Source organism: Diabrotica undecimpunctata, chromosome 10 (assembly GCF_040954645.1).
Source record: "Diabrotica undecimpunctata isolate CICGRU chromosome 10, icDiaUnde3, whole genome shotgun sequence".
Lineage (NCBI taxonomy): Eukaryota > Metazoa > Arthropoda > Insecta > Coleoptera > Chrysomelidae > Diabrotica > Diabrotica undecimpunctata.
In genome coordinates this window covers 37,548,366-37,565,904 of record NC_092812.1, presented here as the reverse complement: position 1 = coordinate 37,565,904, position 17,539 = coordinate 37,548,366, and the positions used below count along the sequence as shown (strand labels likewise).

The following is a 17,539-nucleotide window of genomic DNA, read 5'->3' as shown; positions in this document are numbered from 1 at the left end:
AACTTTTTTATTATTATATCATCTTATCCACTGTTTCAGTTGATTTAATATTTGATAAAGCTTTTCTTCCTTTTGGTTTTTTTTTAATATTTTTGACTCATTGAATTTGCATGTTATGTAATCATCATACTCTAAGGCCTACAATTAATCATTAACTTAAACCTCTTTTTAGATTTCTGTACTGTTGACCGATCTGCAGTGAACACCTTCAGCAACAGAACCTACGATGCTGAACTATCTAAGAGATGGACTGTTATGGCTCAATATATTCCTAAACTAGCTCGTCAAAGTAACCAACAACAACCACAAGAATCTGCCCATAAACAATTACAAAACCAACTTGAAAACTATGTAGTCCTCGTACGCCAAAACGAGCAATCCCGTGAGAAAGAAGATGTACTAATCGTTCTCAGCAGCCCTGGCACCGATTTTGAATCCGTCAGCATTCTGTTGGTACCAAACCAAGGACAACAACCTAGAGCACAAGTTAGCGTCAACGGACAAATGATTCAAGTAAGCGAGAAGCAAAGTAATGACATTAAAAATGGATACGTTCAAATTTATGCTATCCCTAACGGAGAAGTTAAGGTTGAAGTTAATGAAGCTTTCTACTTAATCTATGATGGAGAACGTGTAAGAATGACAGCAGTAAATGGAAAAATGAAGGACGCTACACGTGGTCTTTGTGGACAATTTAACGACCAAGACTCTGAAGATTTCTTAACATCAGAAAACTGCATTGCCCGCAAACCACACAAGTTTATCAAGAGCTTCGAAGTTGAAGGTGATGAAGGAAAGCAAGTCAGAAAAGAATTTGCAGGAAGCAGCAGTCAGTGCGTTGAAAGACAAACTCCTTTGTACATTAACGTTATTACTGACCAAAATGCTAGACGTAATTCTCAAAACAGATCTAACAATAGATCCAATTATTATTCCAGCAAATCTTCTAAATTGGGAAGTTCTGAAGACCATTGGAGACAATCTAACGGAGACAGTGAAGAAGATAACGACTGTTTATTCCATCAAACCAAATACGTCTTTAAAGGGGACAAAATTTGTTTCAGTACCGTACCTCTACCTTCATGCAGAAACCATTGCCAACCACGCGAACAAAGAACCAAGTCTGTAGGTGTACACTGTATAAAAAAGAACAACGTCTCCATGTTGTGGAAGAACCAAGTTGACAGTGAAAATTCCCCTGACTTCAGTCAGAAGAAAGAACACACAACTTTGAAATTCGAAGTACCTGAAAGCTGTTCCGCTTAAATTAATTGGCTACTCCGAACTGTATTTTTGAATAGTTTGTAAGAGCATCCAAAAAATGTAAAAAAAATACAATGAATATATTGATATTATTATATTTCTTTTCTCTTTTAATTTCTACATTCTCTTTACCTCTACCACTATAAGTAATTTTAGGAATATTTATTTAGGAATATTTATAAAATTCTATCTTTATTAAACTAAATAGTGAATTAATTACTATTTTAATGGAAATAAGCCACACAAAGGTTAAAGTAAATTGATTGACGATTCAATTTCCACTTCGGAAATCATTCTTAAAAGTATTTTGAGTATTTTGAAACGTCAATAAACTTATTTTAACCTTTAATCGTGGCTTATTCGCATTAAAATAGTAATTACTTTAAAATGCCATAAGAAAATAGCTTCAGAATAATAAGTAGTAAATATACTAAACTTGATATGTTTGAATATTTATAAGAATAAATAAAACAAAAAAACATAAAATTATACTATTTTTCTCTTCTTACACTTTTGAATTAATACCATATTTAAGATTACAACAATAGATAAAGCAATAAATTAAAACAAATAAATTACAATATTCTTCTGTGTTAAAGAAGTTTAACAATTAGTTAAGAAGAAGAAAAAGAAAGGTTCATCCAAGTACATTGTACAGAACATGCACGCATTGTATTATGATCACATATTGACCAATCCGATAATTTATATAAATATTATTTTGAAAAGATCGTCCATTAAAAATATAATTTATTTATGTTTTCAACGGGGAACGGACCAGGATTTGACAACTTTATAGTTAGCCAACAAATGCAAAATGTAAACAGCCAGCCAATGCTAATGTAAAGTTATGTAAAAGAATGTATCCAAGAGTGTGCTCATTACCTTAAAAAATAACATTTGTAGCAGTATATTGCCCTCCAAAGCACAATATTAAAAAACAGATTTTGGATTCTTCTTCAATACGCTAGGCCCAAAATTTATAGCAGCTAGTGACTTTAATAGTAAACGCACTTACTGGGGATCAAGATTAATAACAACAACGGGGAGACAGCTTTCTAGCTTAACGAAAGAAAATAAATACTCATATTTATCAATAGGAACACCAAAGTATTGGTCAAACGACCCCAAAAAAGACATCTAACATCTAACACCTTGGACATAGTTCCAAGTTATTACCTATCATCAGATCATTCACCAATTATGCAATTATTGCAATAATTAGCACCTGCGTAATTAACAAACAACTTATTCCAAAACTGCATTGACCTAGAATAGACAGGAACCTTTACCGAACAATGCTGGATTTCTGCCGAAGACTAAAAAGCCCTCCAGGAATAGAAGCAGTATAAATAACCTATTGATATTATTGCAAAACACTGCAAAAAAATCAACATCGAACGATGCAGATAAAAATAAAATCAGCAGTAGAATAAATATTCCACTAGAAAATAAAAGCTCCTTGCCGAAAAAAGAAGAGTAAGGGGTGAATGGCAACGAAGTCGGAATCCAGGAAATAAAACGTTTTACAATAACTTAACTAATAAATTAAAAACACAACTAAAAATTTCAAGAGAAGAATCAGTCAAAAAATATGTAACACAACTTAATAGATACGACCATTCTATATGGAAACCAATCAAATTATCCTTAAAACCTAAAACAATATCGCCACTAGTACCAAAAAACACAGATACACAGAACCAACGGGCAAGAAGCGATAAAGAAAAATCAGAAATATTTGCTGAACATTTAGCAACAGTATTCCAACCACACAACAATGAAGAAGATCAAGAAATTATTAATTATTTAAATTCAGAAGAACCTTCAGTAAAGCCAAAATCTTGAAAAATATCAAAGAGTCACCAGGAATTGATCTAATAACACCAAAAATGCTAAAAGAATTGCCCAAAAACGCAATATTATTGGCCTAACAATCTAAAAATTGCAGAAATACTTCCCAAAACCAGAAAAGGATGCCAGTGAAGTCTCATTTTTTCGACCTATCAGTATGTTATCAACAATCTCCAAATTACTAGAAACACATTTAATAAAAAGAATATATCCAGACTTTTTTATAAAATTAAACAAATAATAACACCATTCTTCCGAATCCGAACACTTACATCATACTTGGAAAACCGACAGTTCAGAACAAAAGTAAATGGAGAAACACCCAAAATGAACTTTCACTGAACGACGAGAAACACTACCAGCCATATGTATCAACAATGAGGAAATACCCAAGACTAAAACAACCAAATACCTGGGGCTACATCTGGACCAAACCCTGTATTGGAAGGAACACATCAAAAAAAAAAAAAGAAAAATCCAACTAAGACAGAAAAAAAAATAAATTGATTAATTGGAAAAAACTTTAAGCTGTCAATAAATAATAAATTTTTAATCTATAAAAGAGTTATTAAACCAATATGGACATAATATGGTATAGAGCTGTGGGGCTGTAGTAGTAAATACAATATTGCTATAATGGAAAGATGTCAATCAAAAATCTTAAGAGCAATTGTTGATGCACCCTGGTACTACAACTAGTAACAATGCAAAGTTTGTCTGCACCAGAGGAGCTGTTGATTGCACAACCTTCGTGTTGGTTGTAGGAGGCTAGATTTATTTTGTAATGTCCCGAGTGCGACTTGCTCGGGAGATAATTGCCAAAACTGCCCTCCATTTAATGAAGAATGAAGAAGATGATGAATTCTAAGAAGATATATCAAGTGATTGTGATGGTTCTTGATTTTTTGTACTATTTTTGATATAATTTACCATAATTTTTACGTATTTTTTATATTTTATAATTAATAAAAAAATTTAAATAACATTGGGTGCTGTTATTAGCGTAGGAAGTAGTTTCTAAGGGTTAAAAAAGTTGCAACCAAAGAAATAATGTTTTATTATTACAATAATATATAATTATTAATATCCATATCTCAAAGTTTTCCAGGTGTCGTAACGAGCTAATTGTCAGCGTCCAGGCTTCCACTCCATGTAGTAGGATACTGTTTATATAGATTTTATCATGTGATATCTTAGAGTTAGATTAAGATCTCGGTTGGTGAACAATTGTTCCATTTTTAGAAATGTGTTTCTGGTCTGTTTAATTCGACATTTTTTTCTAAGCCTAAGGTCTAATGTACCCAGCAACTATATCTTTCACCCTCCATTTTGTAGTTTTGTTCGCTTCCGACAATTAATACCATCACGTCGGCATATCGGATGTTATCAACAATTCTTCCGTTGACTTTAATACCTGCTTGTGTTGCCTCATCCAGAGCTCGTGTAAATCTCTCCTCTGAGGTTAGATAATAATGGTGCGAGATTGTAGATCTCTATAGAACTGTTCAATTTCAATATTGACTTTATCGGTTGTTGGAACATAGAATAATATTGATGTAAGTTTGGGTTTCCTTAGAGTTGTAGTAGTAGCATACGATATGAGTGATAGACCAAATTTTTAACCCAAATTTCAATACCATTCCAGTGCTGTTTTTGGTTATTACCTGAGTAATATATTAGAGTAGTTGTAGAGAATTACCAGAAAAGAGAAGAGAAGAAAAGAGGATACAAAAAACAAAAAAACGAAACCACTTAAATAAGAAACCACTTAAATATATAGAAAACCTCAACAGAGAGAAAGAATTCAAAGCATTCTATAAGAAAGCTAACATCAACAGAAACGAATTCAAGGCAACCACAAGACAATGCGTAAGTCAGAATATCGACCTATTAACAACAAGGAAAGATGTATTGAATGGATGGGTGGAATACTTTAACCAGGCACTTAATATAAATAAAGAAGAAGAAAACCTGCAAGACAAAAGAGATGAGTTAAGACGAACAGACGAGAGTGAAGTAGAACCACCAACAATTCTTAAAGTTAAAAATGCAGTTAAAAACTAGCCAGAAATAAAAGATAATCTCTCAGCTGAACTATATAAATAAGGTAGCCACGATACCATAATGGCATTACAGCAGCTTATAAAAGAAATATGGACACAGAAATCCCTCTCCAATGATTGGATTATTGGAATACTTTGCACCATATACAAAAAAGGATATCTTTGAATGCTCTAACCACAGAGGAATTACGCATCTAAATGCAGCGTATAAAATATTTTTCACAGTACTGTGTCATCGTATGGTACCATATGCACAACGGATAGTAGGAAAATAACATTGCAACCCTGAAATAAATTTTAGAAAAAACACTGCAATATGGCATTGATACTCATCACATATTTATAGACTACAAAGCAGCCTACGACTCTGAATAAAAGAGAAATGTTCAAAAGCAATGAAAGAGCTGGGGATACAAAATCAGTTGGTAAATTTAACAAAACTAACTCTTGAATGTAGAGTACAAAAGTAACACGTAGGTCACAAATCACAACCATTGGTTCAATATATAATAAATGAGTGCAAATCCTTACCTATGCTGATGATATCAATATTGTTGGGAGAACGGAAAACGCTGCACAGAGGCGTATGTAGCATTAAAAGAATCAGCTACAAAAATAGGTTTAATAATAAACACCAACAAAACGAAGTATATGAAAATAAGTACGCAACCACAAATCCACATAGTTATAAAATCGCTGTTTAAAATTACGAAGAACATATTGGATCATTTTAGGGGTTACTAAAGAATGGTATTATAAATCTTGCCTTTTAAATAACTCCATATGAAGAAGTCCAGGAAAGTAAAATCGGTGATGTTGCTGTCCATTCAATAAAACACCGATTTAACTCTCCTGAACTTCTTCATATGGAGTACTGAAACTTAGAAGGACCAACAATCGGTAAACTTAGACTACAATGACCATTTTGATAGTAAAATCTCAACATAAAAAGCGTAAATACAATGTGTTTGCATGTACAGACACAAAATAACAGTCAAAGAAGTATTTCATAAAAAACAAAACTGATAAAATACTTTAGTGGTCAGAATGTAAGATAACAAAATTTAAATTTTAAATAAAATTCATAACAATTATTATCTTTGCTGATTTTGCTGACTAGATGTTTGCTCTGAGAGAATAATCAATGCAATGTAAGATGTTTCCACCAGTTGGTAATAGTGCATTTTTACAAATACCTAGCAAGCAGGGTTGTATTTTATTATAACCAGATATTAATATTAGAAAATATTTTTAATTTTGTCTAATTCCCATATGGTTTGCAAATAGCTTTTTTGGAAATATTTTGTGCCATTAAATGAGATCAAGTTAAAATTCGAATGAACGTGTAATTAGTAATTTAATTTTAAATACTGAGACAAACCAAAATTCTGTTACATTAACGAGGTCATTTATGTTCCGATACTCTTGGTATAACATCTTTATTTAGCAATTTCTTATAATTTTTCATTTCCCCCTTCAATATATTTTTCTCCACGTCCCTACACCGCTCCATGTGGACCATCTACTGTGCGAAGCAGTAATGTTTTCTACAATGGTTTCTTTAATAATCCGTGGCTAATCTTTTAAGCAGAATTTGATTATTAAGAACAGATAGAAATCGCAGGGTGCTAATTTGGTCAATAGGGCGGCTGTTCCATGACTTTGACCTCGTTTTTGGTCAAATAGTCTTTGATAGAGTGCGCGTTGTCGCAATCGAGGATCCAGAAATTGTCTTTCCACATATTTACTAAATAGTAGTATTTATTAAATATCTAACCTTATGGTACCTATTTCATATGATCTAATTGCACAAATTAATCAACATCACCTTGAATTTGGATTTACTCGTCTTAGAATTTTTGGCTCTCAGAGAATTTGCGTAACTATTTGCTTTTCTATAAAAATCACTTTGGGTCTTATACTTTCTTTTCAGCTTCAGTTGCGTTTCTGTAAGAGGTTCAGATTTCACTAACTTGCCATCTATCACATCTAAGCAGCCTTCATGGTAGTCCATGTCTTGCATGTTACTTTTCCACATTGGCCATTTCGATTCTCCATTTAGTTGTTTAATATTACGTACAAAATCCAGTTTCTCGATTTTCTTTTTCAGCCTTGGAATTTGGAAGTGTTTTCTTAATTACAACTTTTTCCTATTTGTTTACTAGACATCTATATATTTTACCTACAAAACTGTAGTGTCTGGGCTCCCTTAACCTTTTTTGAATTATTTATTTATTTATTTTATTTTTAAATGCATATTTACAATCTACTCATAAACAGTACATTGAGTAATTAGTAAATGTGATGACAATATTGACTTGATTTGGGTACCGTTCAGCGACAGTTCTTCATTTTCACCTATGTAACCAGGCCTTCTGGCCAAGTCCTCTTCAGTCTTCGTTCCTCGATTGGTGGCTGATATAATTCACTGATAATTTGGCTGTGGTGCGTTGAGTTAAGAATTTTGGCCTTGTTGGCGTGAAGTGATATGATATCTTTTACGGTTGGTACTCCTAGGTCATTTCTCACACACCCAGGGGCGTTAACTATCATACGCAGTGTTTTTGATTGGAAAGTGTGCAAAATTTTTGTGTTTGAAGGCTTGCTACAGCTCTAGAGATCTACGCCGTAGTCCATATTGGTTTTAGTATGACTTTATAAAGCAGTATTTTGTTCTCCAATGACAGTTGTGACTTTCTGATAAGTAACCAATTCATTTGTTTTAATTTTATATTGAGCTGAGTTTTTTCGCGTTAATGTGTTGCTTTCAGATCAGCTTTCGGTCCAAATGCAACCCAAGATATTTCACCACGTCTCTAGCAGGAATGGGGCATCTTACTAGTGGACAAGTGCGTCTTTTTGTTTAAATGTGATTTGGGCTGATTTTTCGTTATTGACTTTAATTTTCCATTTTATCAACCAATTCTCTAATGTATGCAAGTAATTTTGCAGCTTTTCAGATGCTATGTCTGGGTCTTTGTTTGAAACTAAAGCGCCTGTATCATCGACAAAAGTCGCCACTGTGACGTCATCTGTAATAGGTATGTCAGCAGTAAAGATTAGATACAGGAAGGGACCAAAGACACTTCCCTGAGGAACTCTGGATTGGAATGAGTGCTAGGTTGAGAAATCATTATTAATTTTTATTTGGAACGAACGTTCTTTAATATGAAAATAAAATAGGCGAAGTGTGTATTTTTAATAATGATGTTTCAATTAAAATTATTTGACCTACAAACTGTCATATATCACACTTGACACTTGTCACTTGACAGTGACATTGACAGTGACATTGACAGTGACATTAGAATAATACAAATACGATGTGAAAAACCCTATTAATACTACATTTCAACAATTTCATCTTGTCCTGTAGCTTTTCTGTTTTTAGCCATTTTTATTCCATTTTCTAATTGTTCTATTGTTATTGTGAGACCTATAATACAATCTTGCATTTCTTTTACTTGTCGTTCATTATTAAATAGTTCTTTAATGTACTATTCCCGTCTTTATCCTCGATCAGTATCATCTATGATAAGGTTACCTTCTTTATCGAAAAGAATTTATGATCTTTTATTTCGTATACCAATAGTCTCTTTTATCTTTTTGTGAAAATTGAAAAACAAAATATCCAAAAGGAGCAAATACAGATACGAGGAACAAAGAAAAAACTTCATCTACAATCATGTGATTGTACGAGGTAGCTCAGATACTATAATCAAAAAAATGCGCATTCTATAAGTTTACATACCTATTGTTTAATTGACTTCTGTTCTGCAAAAGTTTTTTTTGTTCAACTATATCTAATAGTTTTTTGTTCAACTTGAATAATAAAAAATATAATTTTCTTTGCTACTTCCCGGTTGAGACTCGATGTCTTTTGAAAGATCTTTTGCCGATTTTGGTTCATTGGGTTTACTATAGTTCTCTTAAGAAGCAGAACTGCATTTCTTTGCTGCTTTATCTTTTTATGCAATGAAATCTGCTTCAAAAAATATGTTCCTAATAAAGGGCCAAATTCTCCAATGACCCTGAAGCCTTTAACTATAATTTCAGCTGTTTAACATTTAAGAAACGCTTTAACTCTGTCAAATCATACTGAGTTAAAGCTCGTTAATTTTCTCTAAGCCATACACGTATTTCTTTGCTATAATAGATTTTAAAAGCGCCCATGAATCTTTTTTCTTTGGGCTGGAGCTTATGAGTCGTGTAAAGCGGAAATGAAATGATAACTACATGAAGTTCACTAGCCAACCTAATAATGTCCAAATTGGGTGTTAATCTGTAATGCCTATCCAGTATGAGAACAACTGGCGACTCTTTACTTGATTTAACAAATTTGAGAAAATGCTGAAACCATTGAGTAGAAGTGTTCTGTTGAATCCAACCGCTAGGATGACCTTCATTAATTGATCCAGCTAGAGCTCCACGCATCAGTTGGTCGTTTTTATTTTTCTAGGAAAAATTGCCATTGGTGGAATATGTTTACCTTCAGCACTCATAAAAACAATTAGTGTTACCAGTGACCCATGTTCTGCTGATCTGCCTTTTGCCTTTGCGCCCCATAACTCTCGGAATTTTACTTTGCACTACTGGTAGACCTGTCCTCTATAAGTTAAATATTCTATGTGGTTCAAAATTATGTTTTGAATATTCAAACTCCAATAAGTTGAAAAATTCGTTAACCTTTTCCTTGTTAAATCCGAGAGCTATAGCAAACAAAGTTCCAGTTGGTCTACGTAATGACAAAACTGTTTTATGCCTCATAAAAACGAGTATATCCAACTGCGTCCTGCTGTTCCGTTTTTAAAAGGATGTTTTATTCCATTCCTCATAGCTAATAGGTACCTATGCCATAGTACATGTCCTTTTTGGTCAAACCACAAAAGACTACCTCCATTGCTAAGACATACTGTACTAACTCAGCCTCTAGTTCTTTTCTAATACTGTTTTTATTCCTAATTTTGACTGAACTACTTCATAGGGTTTAGCGTTTGATTCTTGACATTGTAATTTTTTTTCTAACACACTTTGTATCGCCAACACCATGTCGCTTTCTTTCCATACCTCCCTAATTCGATTTTTAGGAGATTTTCTGTCATTGCCCATAGTGTATCTGCAAAAAAATACGTTATTATCAAATGATTATAATATGGGGCCGGATCCATATTGGTAACAGTAAAAGGGCCCCGATTATACTCAGATAACACATGTTTGAAGATTTTACCGCAAAATTTTTTCTAACGTTACAATTCTACGAGATTTGCCTAGAAAACGATGTATACATAACCCTTTGGTATCAAAAATTTACTATCCTTTCAACAAAATATAACGGCAATATTTATACAAAACATTTTGAATTAATTTCGTAAACAATATTCGAAAACTGGAAAACAAACTATCACAAAATGTATTCACAAACTATAACCTGAGAACTAACCACACTAGGGAAAATGAGTTAAGTGTCGCGTTATTGGATAGCACTACTGGTATAAGAGAATTATTGGGGGCTCACATTATGTGTAGGAAATTCAGAAAATTTCCTCTACAGATATTTTCCTTGGATTTTTGTATTTTTTATATCATCGTGTTTGTACTGGAAGAGAATATGCATATTTAAATAGTTGATAAAGAAAATAACTTTACAAAATGTTAATTATTTTCCAACGTTAAAATATTCAAGCTGAGACAAAACACAGTCGCATCTATATTAAAATTTCCTGAATCCTGTCCTGTATCGTGCACCCTAAGCAACATTTTCATTGACTAAAATTCTTACACATTCTACATTTTTGTTAAAAATTAAGTTTTTAATAAAAATAAGTCTAAATTAGCAACATTACAGTATAAATACTTTCATCTTCCAAATCTTAAGCACACTTCTGACCGGTCAACAAATTGGTCAAAATGTGGTCACCTCTTGTCTTCTGTCTATTCGGTAAGTTACGTTTTGATGTTCAGTTATTGTTATAATTATAAATATTAATATTTTATTTATATATTTACTTTAATATATTACAGCTTAAACACACTTTTCTTTAATGTGATCATTCATTTACCATATTTTAGCTGCATATTTTCTGTATTTCTAATTTTTGTTTTCTACGAATATCAATTACCTACTATTATTTTTGTATTTCCTCGTCGAATATTTTATTTTTACATAATACATGAAAGTTATTTTCTTATTAATTGCCTGACTGACAAATAACAAACTAAGCACTTTAAACATAGTGGATTTGATATTTTTTATAAAAATATCAAATCGATAATTTCAAACAAATTTAATTTGTGTTCCAATATCAATCAAGAAAACTTTTATTAATTTTCTTTTTGCTCTTTACATCGTGTAAACATAAAAAAGGAGGTACCTTTAAACTCACCTTTCGTTTTCTCAGATTTAATTTGAGTTTAAATCCAGTTCGATGAAAAATTAATAAACTTTGCCAGTGAGAAAGATTATGTTTTAATCTTTTACGTGTTCTGATTTAAAATCCTCGACAGCTAATAGTATAATACATCATTTGTAACGACTGTCTTTTAAATAAAATTGAACGAACGAAGAGCATCACTTTTTTGCCTATTTTAACTCATAAAAAATTATTTTATGAGATTTGATCCATGGTGTAAATTGTTGAATTTCCACTGCCGTATTTAAATACTATTGCTATAATTTCCAATTCTAGTGGTTTTTTTCTTCTATTTCCATCAAGACCTTTTCAGTTTATTTCCATATTTTTTATTATTTTTCTCTAATGTGTGTATCAATTTCTGCTAAGTGCTTTGTGTACTTAGCTTATGCTTTAGTGTCTTTCTTTATCCCTATGATGCAATTATACCAACTACTACTGTTACTTTTCCCCACACTTCACAATTTGTACCCTTCACCTAGTTTTTCGCCTTTTGTCCTTTCCACTTAGTATCTTGAAGCAAGTAATTTGTATTCTTCTTTTTTTAAACGCATCTACAAACTCTATATTCTTACTTGTGAGACTGTGAGAAGATTCCAAGATTATCCTGATTTTTCTAACCTGTAATGGTGTTTCTCCTGAAATAGTCCTCACTCGCACACCCGAACGGAGGCTCTTCAGGAACATTTTGTCTAGGAACGTCACGTTTGCTGATGACCATGAATTTTGTTCTTTTATATTTATTTTAAGACCATAATTTTGATTGATGTTATTGACTTTATTTATTAAAAACTGTAACTCCTTCTCATGATTGCCAAAGAGGGCCGAGTCGACAACATATCGGATGTTATTAATAGGTTTTCCATTCACCTTTATTCATATTTCTATATCTTCTAAGGCCTCTTGGAAATGGATTCAGAATATAAATTGAACAGGAGTGACGACAGTACACACCCCTGTCTGACTCATTTGATAATTTTAATATCCAATGTTGTCATATTTCCGACTTTCATGTGAGATGACTGGTTCCAGCACAAGTTCTTGATAATCCTTATGTCTTTACCATCTAACTCAATTTGTTTGAGCAGATTTATAAGTTTGCGTACTTTACATTATCGAATGACTTCTTATACTCTATAAAACATGTGAAGACTCTATATACTCTATAAAACTCTGTTGATCGAGACTTTTTGTATCTATACTTGCATTGCGAATAAAGCAGCTCTAGTGCCAATACCATTTATAAAACCAAATTGACTTTTACTGTGTATTAAATATGTATCTTTATTCTTTTCGTCTTCTTCTTCTTTTTATGTAGACATGACTCTGTCTGTTTTTCAATGTGCCTTCAGTAAGTTGTTGTTCCATCTTTTTCGTGGTCTTCCTACTGATCGTCTTCCTATTGGGGAACCGTCTCTTGCCATCTTTACTACTCTAATTGTTGTCATTCGGCTTATATGATCATTCCATTCTACTCTTCTATTTCTTACCCAGTCCTTGATGCCCTTCTTACCCAGTCCCATAGTGTTTTACCATCAATGTTTTTAAGTGTTTTCATCTCTGCTGTTTCTAATTTTCTTTTTTTCCTCTCTGTGTCAGGTCGTGCTTCTGCCGCGTATGTCATTATTGGTTTGATGACTGTTTTGTAAATTCTGCCTTTCATTTCTTTTCCGATATTTTTACTTTTCCATATTGTTTCATTCATGCAAACTGCGGCTCTGTTTGCTCCATTCACTTGATCTTCCACTTCTGTTTCGAGCTTTTCGTAGCTAGATAATGTCATGCCTAGATATTTAAATTTCATCATTTGTTCTATTATCTGACCTTCCAGCTCAAATTTACATCTTAGTAAATTTACTGTTATAACCATGCATTTTGTCTTTTTTGGAGAAATTAACGTGTTAAATTTTCTGGCGGTTATATTAAATTGGTGCAGCACGCGTTGTAAATCATCTTCACTTTGCGTCGTCTGCATAGCAGATTATTATAAGTTGTTTTTCTCCCATTTGATATCCTTTTTTAGTTCTTACTTTTTTAATATTTCATCCATAATTAGGTTTAAAAATAGAGGACTCAGGAAATCTCGCTGTCTTATCACATTGCTAGCTTCAATAGGGTCAGTTAGTTCTTCTTCTGCTTTTACTTTTCATTTTTACGTATCTATCGTTTTGATTATTCCTAAAATATCTCTCTTGTGCACAATAAGTGGATAACGACCTCTAATTTGACGCGGTCAAATGCCTTCTTAAGGTCCACGAAACATAGATATGTCGTGTTGTTGTATTCTAATGATTTCTCTTGGACTTGCGTCATTATAAATAGAGCGTCGGTGCATGCTCTTTCCGACCTATAACCTTTTATTAGTATTGTGTTTAATAAATTAATGTCTCTATAAGTTTCCGGGTCCGATTTGTCTCCCTTTTTGAAGAGAGGTATTAGGATGTTTGTTCTTCATTCTTGAGGAATTCTGTTTTGTTCTATTATTTTTATTTATCTTTATTCTTTTCAGTTGGACTTATTTCCGCCTCCTCTTCTCCGGCTTGGAAAGACAAAAAGGAGTATGTGTACAAAATATCTGGACGTACCCTTGCCAGTCTCGACTTGGCCAATGAATTCTCTGGAATCTTAATGAAAGCTTCACTGAAGATTCAACCAAGGCCTGATGGAAAATTACAATGTCAATTGGTTAATCCTCAATATGCTCAAATCCATTCTGAGCTCTCTGAGGGTCCTATGACTTACATTCCAAGCGCTGAAGTTAGCTGGAAGCCTTTGGATATGTCTAAGAAACCTTTCCAAGTCGAAATTCAACATGGTGGGATAACCGATGTTATTGTTAACCAAGGTGTTCGTAACTGGGAAGCTAATATTATTAAAGGTATTATGAGTCAGTTCCAAATGAACCTCAACAAAGCCTCCACTTCTAAAAATGATGACCGCTCTGATTCTGCTATGTTTAGACTCATGGAAGAAACCGTAAGCGGTAACACCGAAACTTTGTATGAAATTAACCCAATGCCAGCACATTTGCTTGTCAACTCAGACATTGTACCTGATTTTCAGGAAATAAAAGAAGATGGTAACCAAATCTTAGAAGTTTTAAAACACAAAAACTATAGCAATAGTGCTGAACTCCCAGCGTTTGTTTATGGATTAGGAAACGTTGACGAAAAGATTCCAGCTGCTAACACCATGGGTAAATTCTTCGTAAGAAACACAATGACAAGAGCTTTAGTTACAGGAAACCTTAGACAATTCACTATTCAGAATTCTTTCACACTTAACGAGATCTCAGTCAATCCAACTCTTTCTGATCAACAACAAGGATCTGTGTTTAGTATGTTAAATGCTACCTTAGAACAAATAAATCAACAACGTCAAATCATGGAAGATGTAACTAAACCTGTTCGTTTAGGAGGTCTTGTCTATGCTTATGGAAAACCATTCTCCCGTTCTGATGAAACCGAAATTGTAGAGAAACCGTCAGCTACTCGTCAATGGCTCTCATTGCCAAAACACCACTTTCTGCGTTTTGGTTCTGGTGCAAGTTTCGACGCTGAGGAATTTAATTTCGAAGATTACCAACAAGAAGCACCTCAAATCAATAAAGCCGCTGAAAATCCTTTCTTACCCTATACCATTGGAAACAGAGGTAAATCAGTAAAGCTTGAGGCTGACATTCCTAGCGCAATTGTAAATCTAGCCAAGGAAATCAGCACCGACTTACAAGATCCCAACAAGTCTCTCCAAGAAAACACTCTTGCTAAATTTGTTAATATGATCAAATTGATCCGCATCTTGGATGAAGAAGAGTTAAGAAAAGTCACAAAAGGTTTGTCCTCTGATCGTCAAGACGCCTCACAAAGAGCTGCCTGGGAAGTTTTACGTGATGCACTAGCTGAGTCTGGAAGTCAACCTGCTTTGCTAATCCTTGAAAGCTGGATTGAATCCAAAATTATTGCCAGACAAGAAGCTGCTCATGTTATCGCTTCATTCGCTAACTCTGTTCAACATCCTACAACACATTTCATTAAAGTTTTCTTTGAATTGATTAAAAAACCAATTGTTACTTCTCAATGGCCATTGAACGAAACAGCCATGCAAAGTTTCACTGAACTTATCCGGCAAGTATATGTCGACGATAGTTACTATAAGACAAACTTCCCAATAAAGAGTTTCAAGAACTTAAGAGATAAAGAAGGATTTACGTTTGTTAAAGAAGTTGTAATTCCATACTTCCGTCAATCTCTAGATAAGGCTATTGCTCAAAATGAACCAAACAAAATACACGCCTACATTCGTGCTTTGGGATACATTGGCGTTCCAGAAATTCTTCAAGCATTCGAGCCTTACTTGGAAGGCAAAAAGCAATGTTCCCAATTCCAAAGAGCTTTAATGGTTGTTTCCATGGATAAATTAGTCAAGACTTATCCTGAAGTTGCTCGTACCGTTCTCTTTAGAATTTACCAGAATTCCGCTGAAACTCAATCAGTCAGGACTGCCGCTGTTTTCCAATTGATGCGCGCTGAACCCACCAAAGAAATGCTTCAACTTATGGCAGCTTACACCAAAGTTGACACTCAAGAACAAGTCAATGCAGCCGTTAAGAGTTCAATCCAATACGCTGCAGCATTAAAGACTGGGGAATTCGGAGATTTGTAAGTATTATGATTATTTTTTATTAAGTTTTCGTAATGTTGTTTCATTATTGGTGTGATGGTGTGATGTATTCAGAAACATTTCCAATATTTTTCAATGTAATAGTTTTATTTTGTGCTAGTCCCATGATATTGGCCGTTTCTTCTGTATTTTCGTTCATCTTCTGAGATGGTATCTCAGTGGAAGTGTTCAGTGGAAACACTTTTGATTCCTTTGGGTTTAATCTTTGAAGTTCCAAGAGTATTTTTGCGGAAAGAGTAGAATGTTGTAGTAATTGTTTATTTGCCTTTACTTTATAATGTTTTTCCCAGAAAGAATACACCAAATTCCTTTTTAAATTTTCAGATATGCTGGTTTCTGCATTACATCGCAGAACGGTTTTGGTCCTGTAAATTAAGTATTACTCTTTCTTTAATAAGATTATCAGCAATCTAATTAATACTCACAACAAAATTACTTTCTTGTGCCCTGTCAGTTGATTAAGAGACTGTTTGCAATTCCAAGCTGTTACCTATTCATAAGTTGTAGATGTCAAAACCTACTTACCTTTTCTTAGTTTATTTTAAACAATTTTTCTTCTTTCCTCTGTTACTAAAAAGTATCTAATGTATATTTTGATTTATTATAGACAAGATGCAGCAGAGATGGCCGAGCCTCTTCTGACCGAAAAATCTTACGGAGCTCACCAAGCAGCAAATTATATCAAGAATTATTTCGCAAACCAACTTGGTCTCCAGTACAAACAAACTGTTCAAATGTACGGAAACAGCGAAAGATTCTACCCTCTTGGAATGAAATACGCTTTGAGGTCCAACAATGGTGGTATAAGAAATCAAAGAATAAATATTCACGCTTTATTGTCCAGCGTTGAACAACTTCAACAGGTATTAGGAGAACTAGGTCAAGGCTACCAACAAGAAACAGATAGACAGAACCAAAGGTCAGATAAACAGCAACAAAACCCTCTGTCCAGCCAAAATATTGCACGTCTTCTTGACATGAAAGCCGAAGCTCGTGAACAACTTGAAGGAAGCGTATTCTTAATGGATTTCAACTTTCCATACAAAATGTTTTCGTTCAGTAATCTTACCGTTCAACAACTTCCAGCAGGTAGATTAATTTTAGTTATTGTACATTTAATAATGACTCATCTCATTTGCTCATTGTTTTGTGTTTTCTTTAATTTTCTGAAGTTATAGCCCATCCGTAATCTACATTTTCCATTCTAATAAATTGTTTATCTGCAAACATAAGTTTATAAAAAACGTCAGCATCAATTTGCACCTCTAA

At 33.4% G+C, this 17,539-nt stretch overlaps 1 protein-coding gene across 1 annotated transcript in view; it reads left to right on the top strand.

Moving 5' to 3' along the window:
* The window catches only part of LOC140451685 (uncharacterized), a 28,915-nt gene that overhangs the window by 7,317 nt on the left and 4,059 nt on the right, over positions 1-17,539 (top strand). The window contains exons 5-8 of the mRNA XM_072545529.1: positions 173-1,263; positions 11,067-11,118; positions 14,100-16,248; positions 16,878-17,359. Of these exons, the coding sequence (XP_072401630.1) occupies positions 173-1,263; positions 11,067-11,118; positions 14,100-16,248; positions 16,878-17,359 (3,774 nt within the window). The remainder of the gene's footprint in view (positions 1-172; positions 1,264-11,066; positions 11,119-14,099; positions 16,249-16,877; positions 17,360-17,539) is intronic.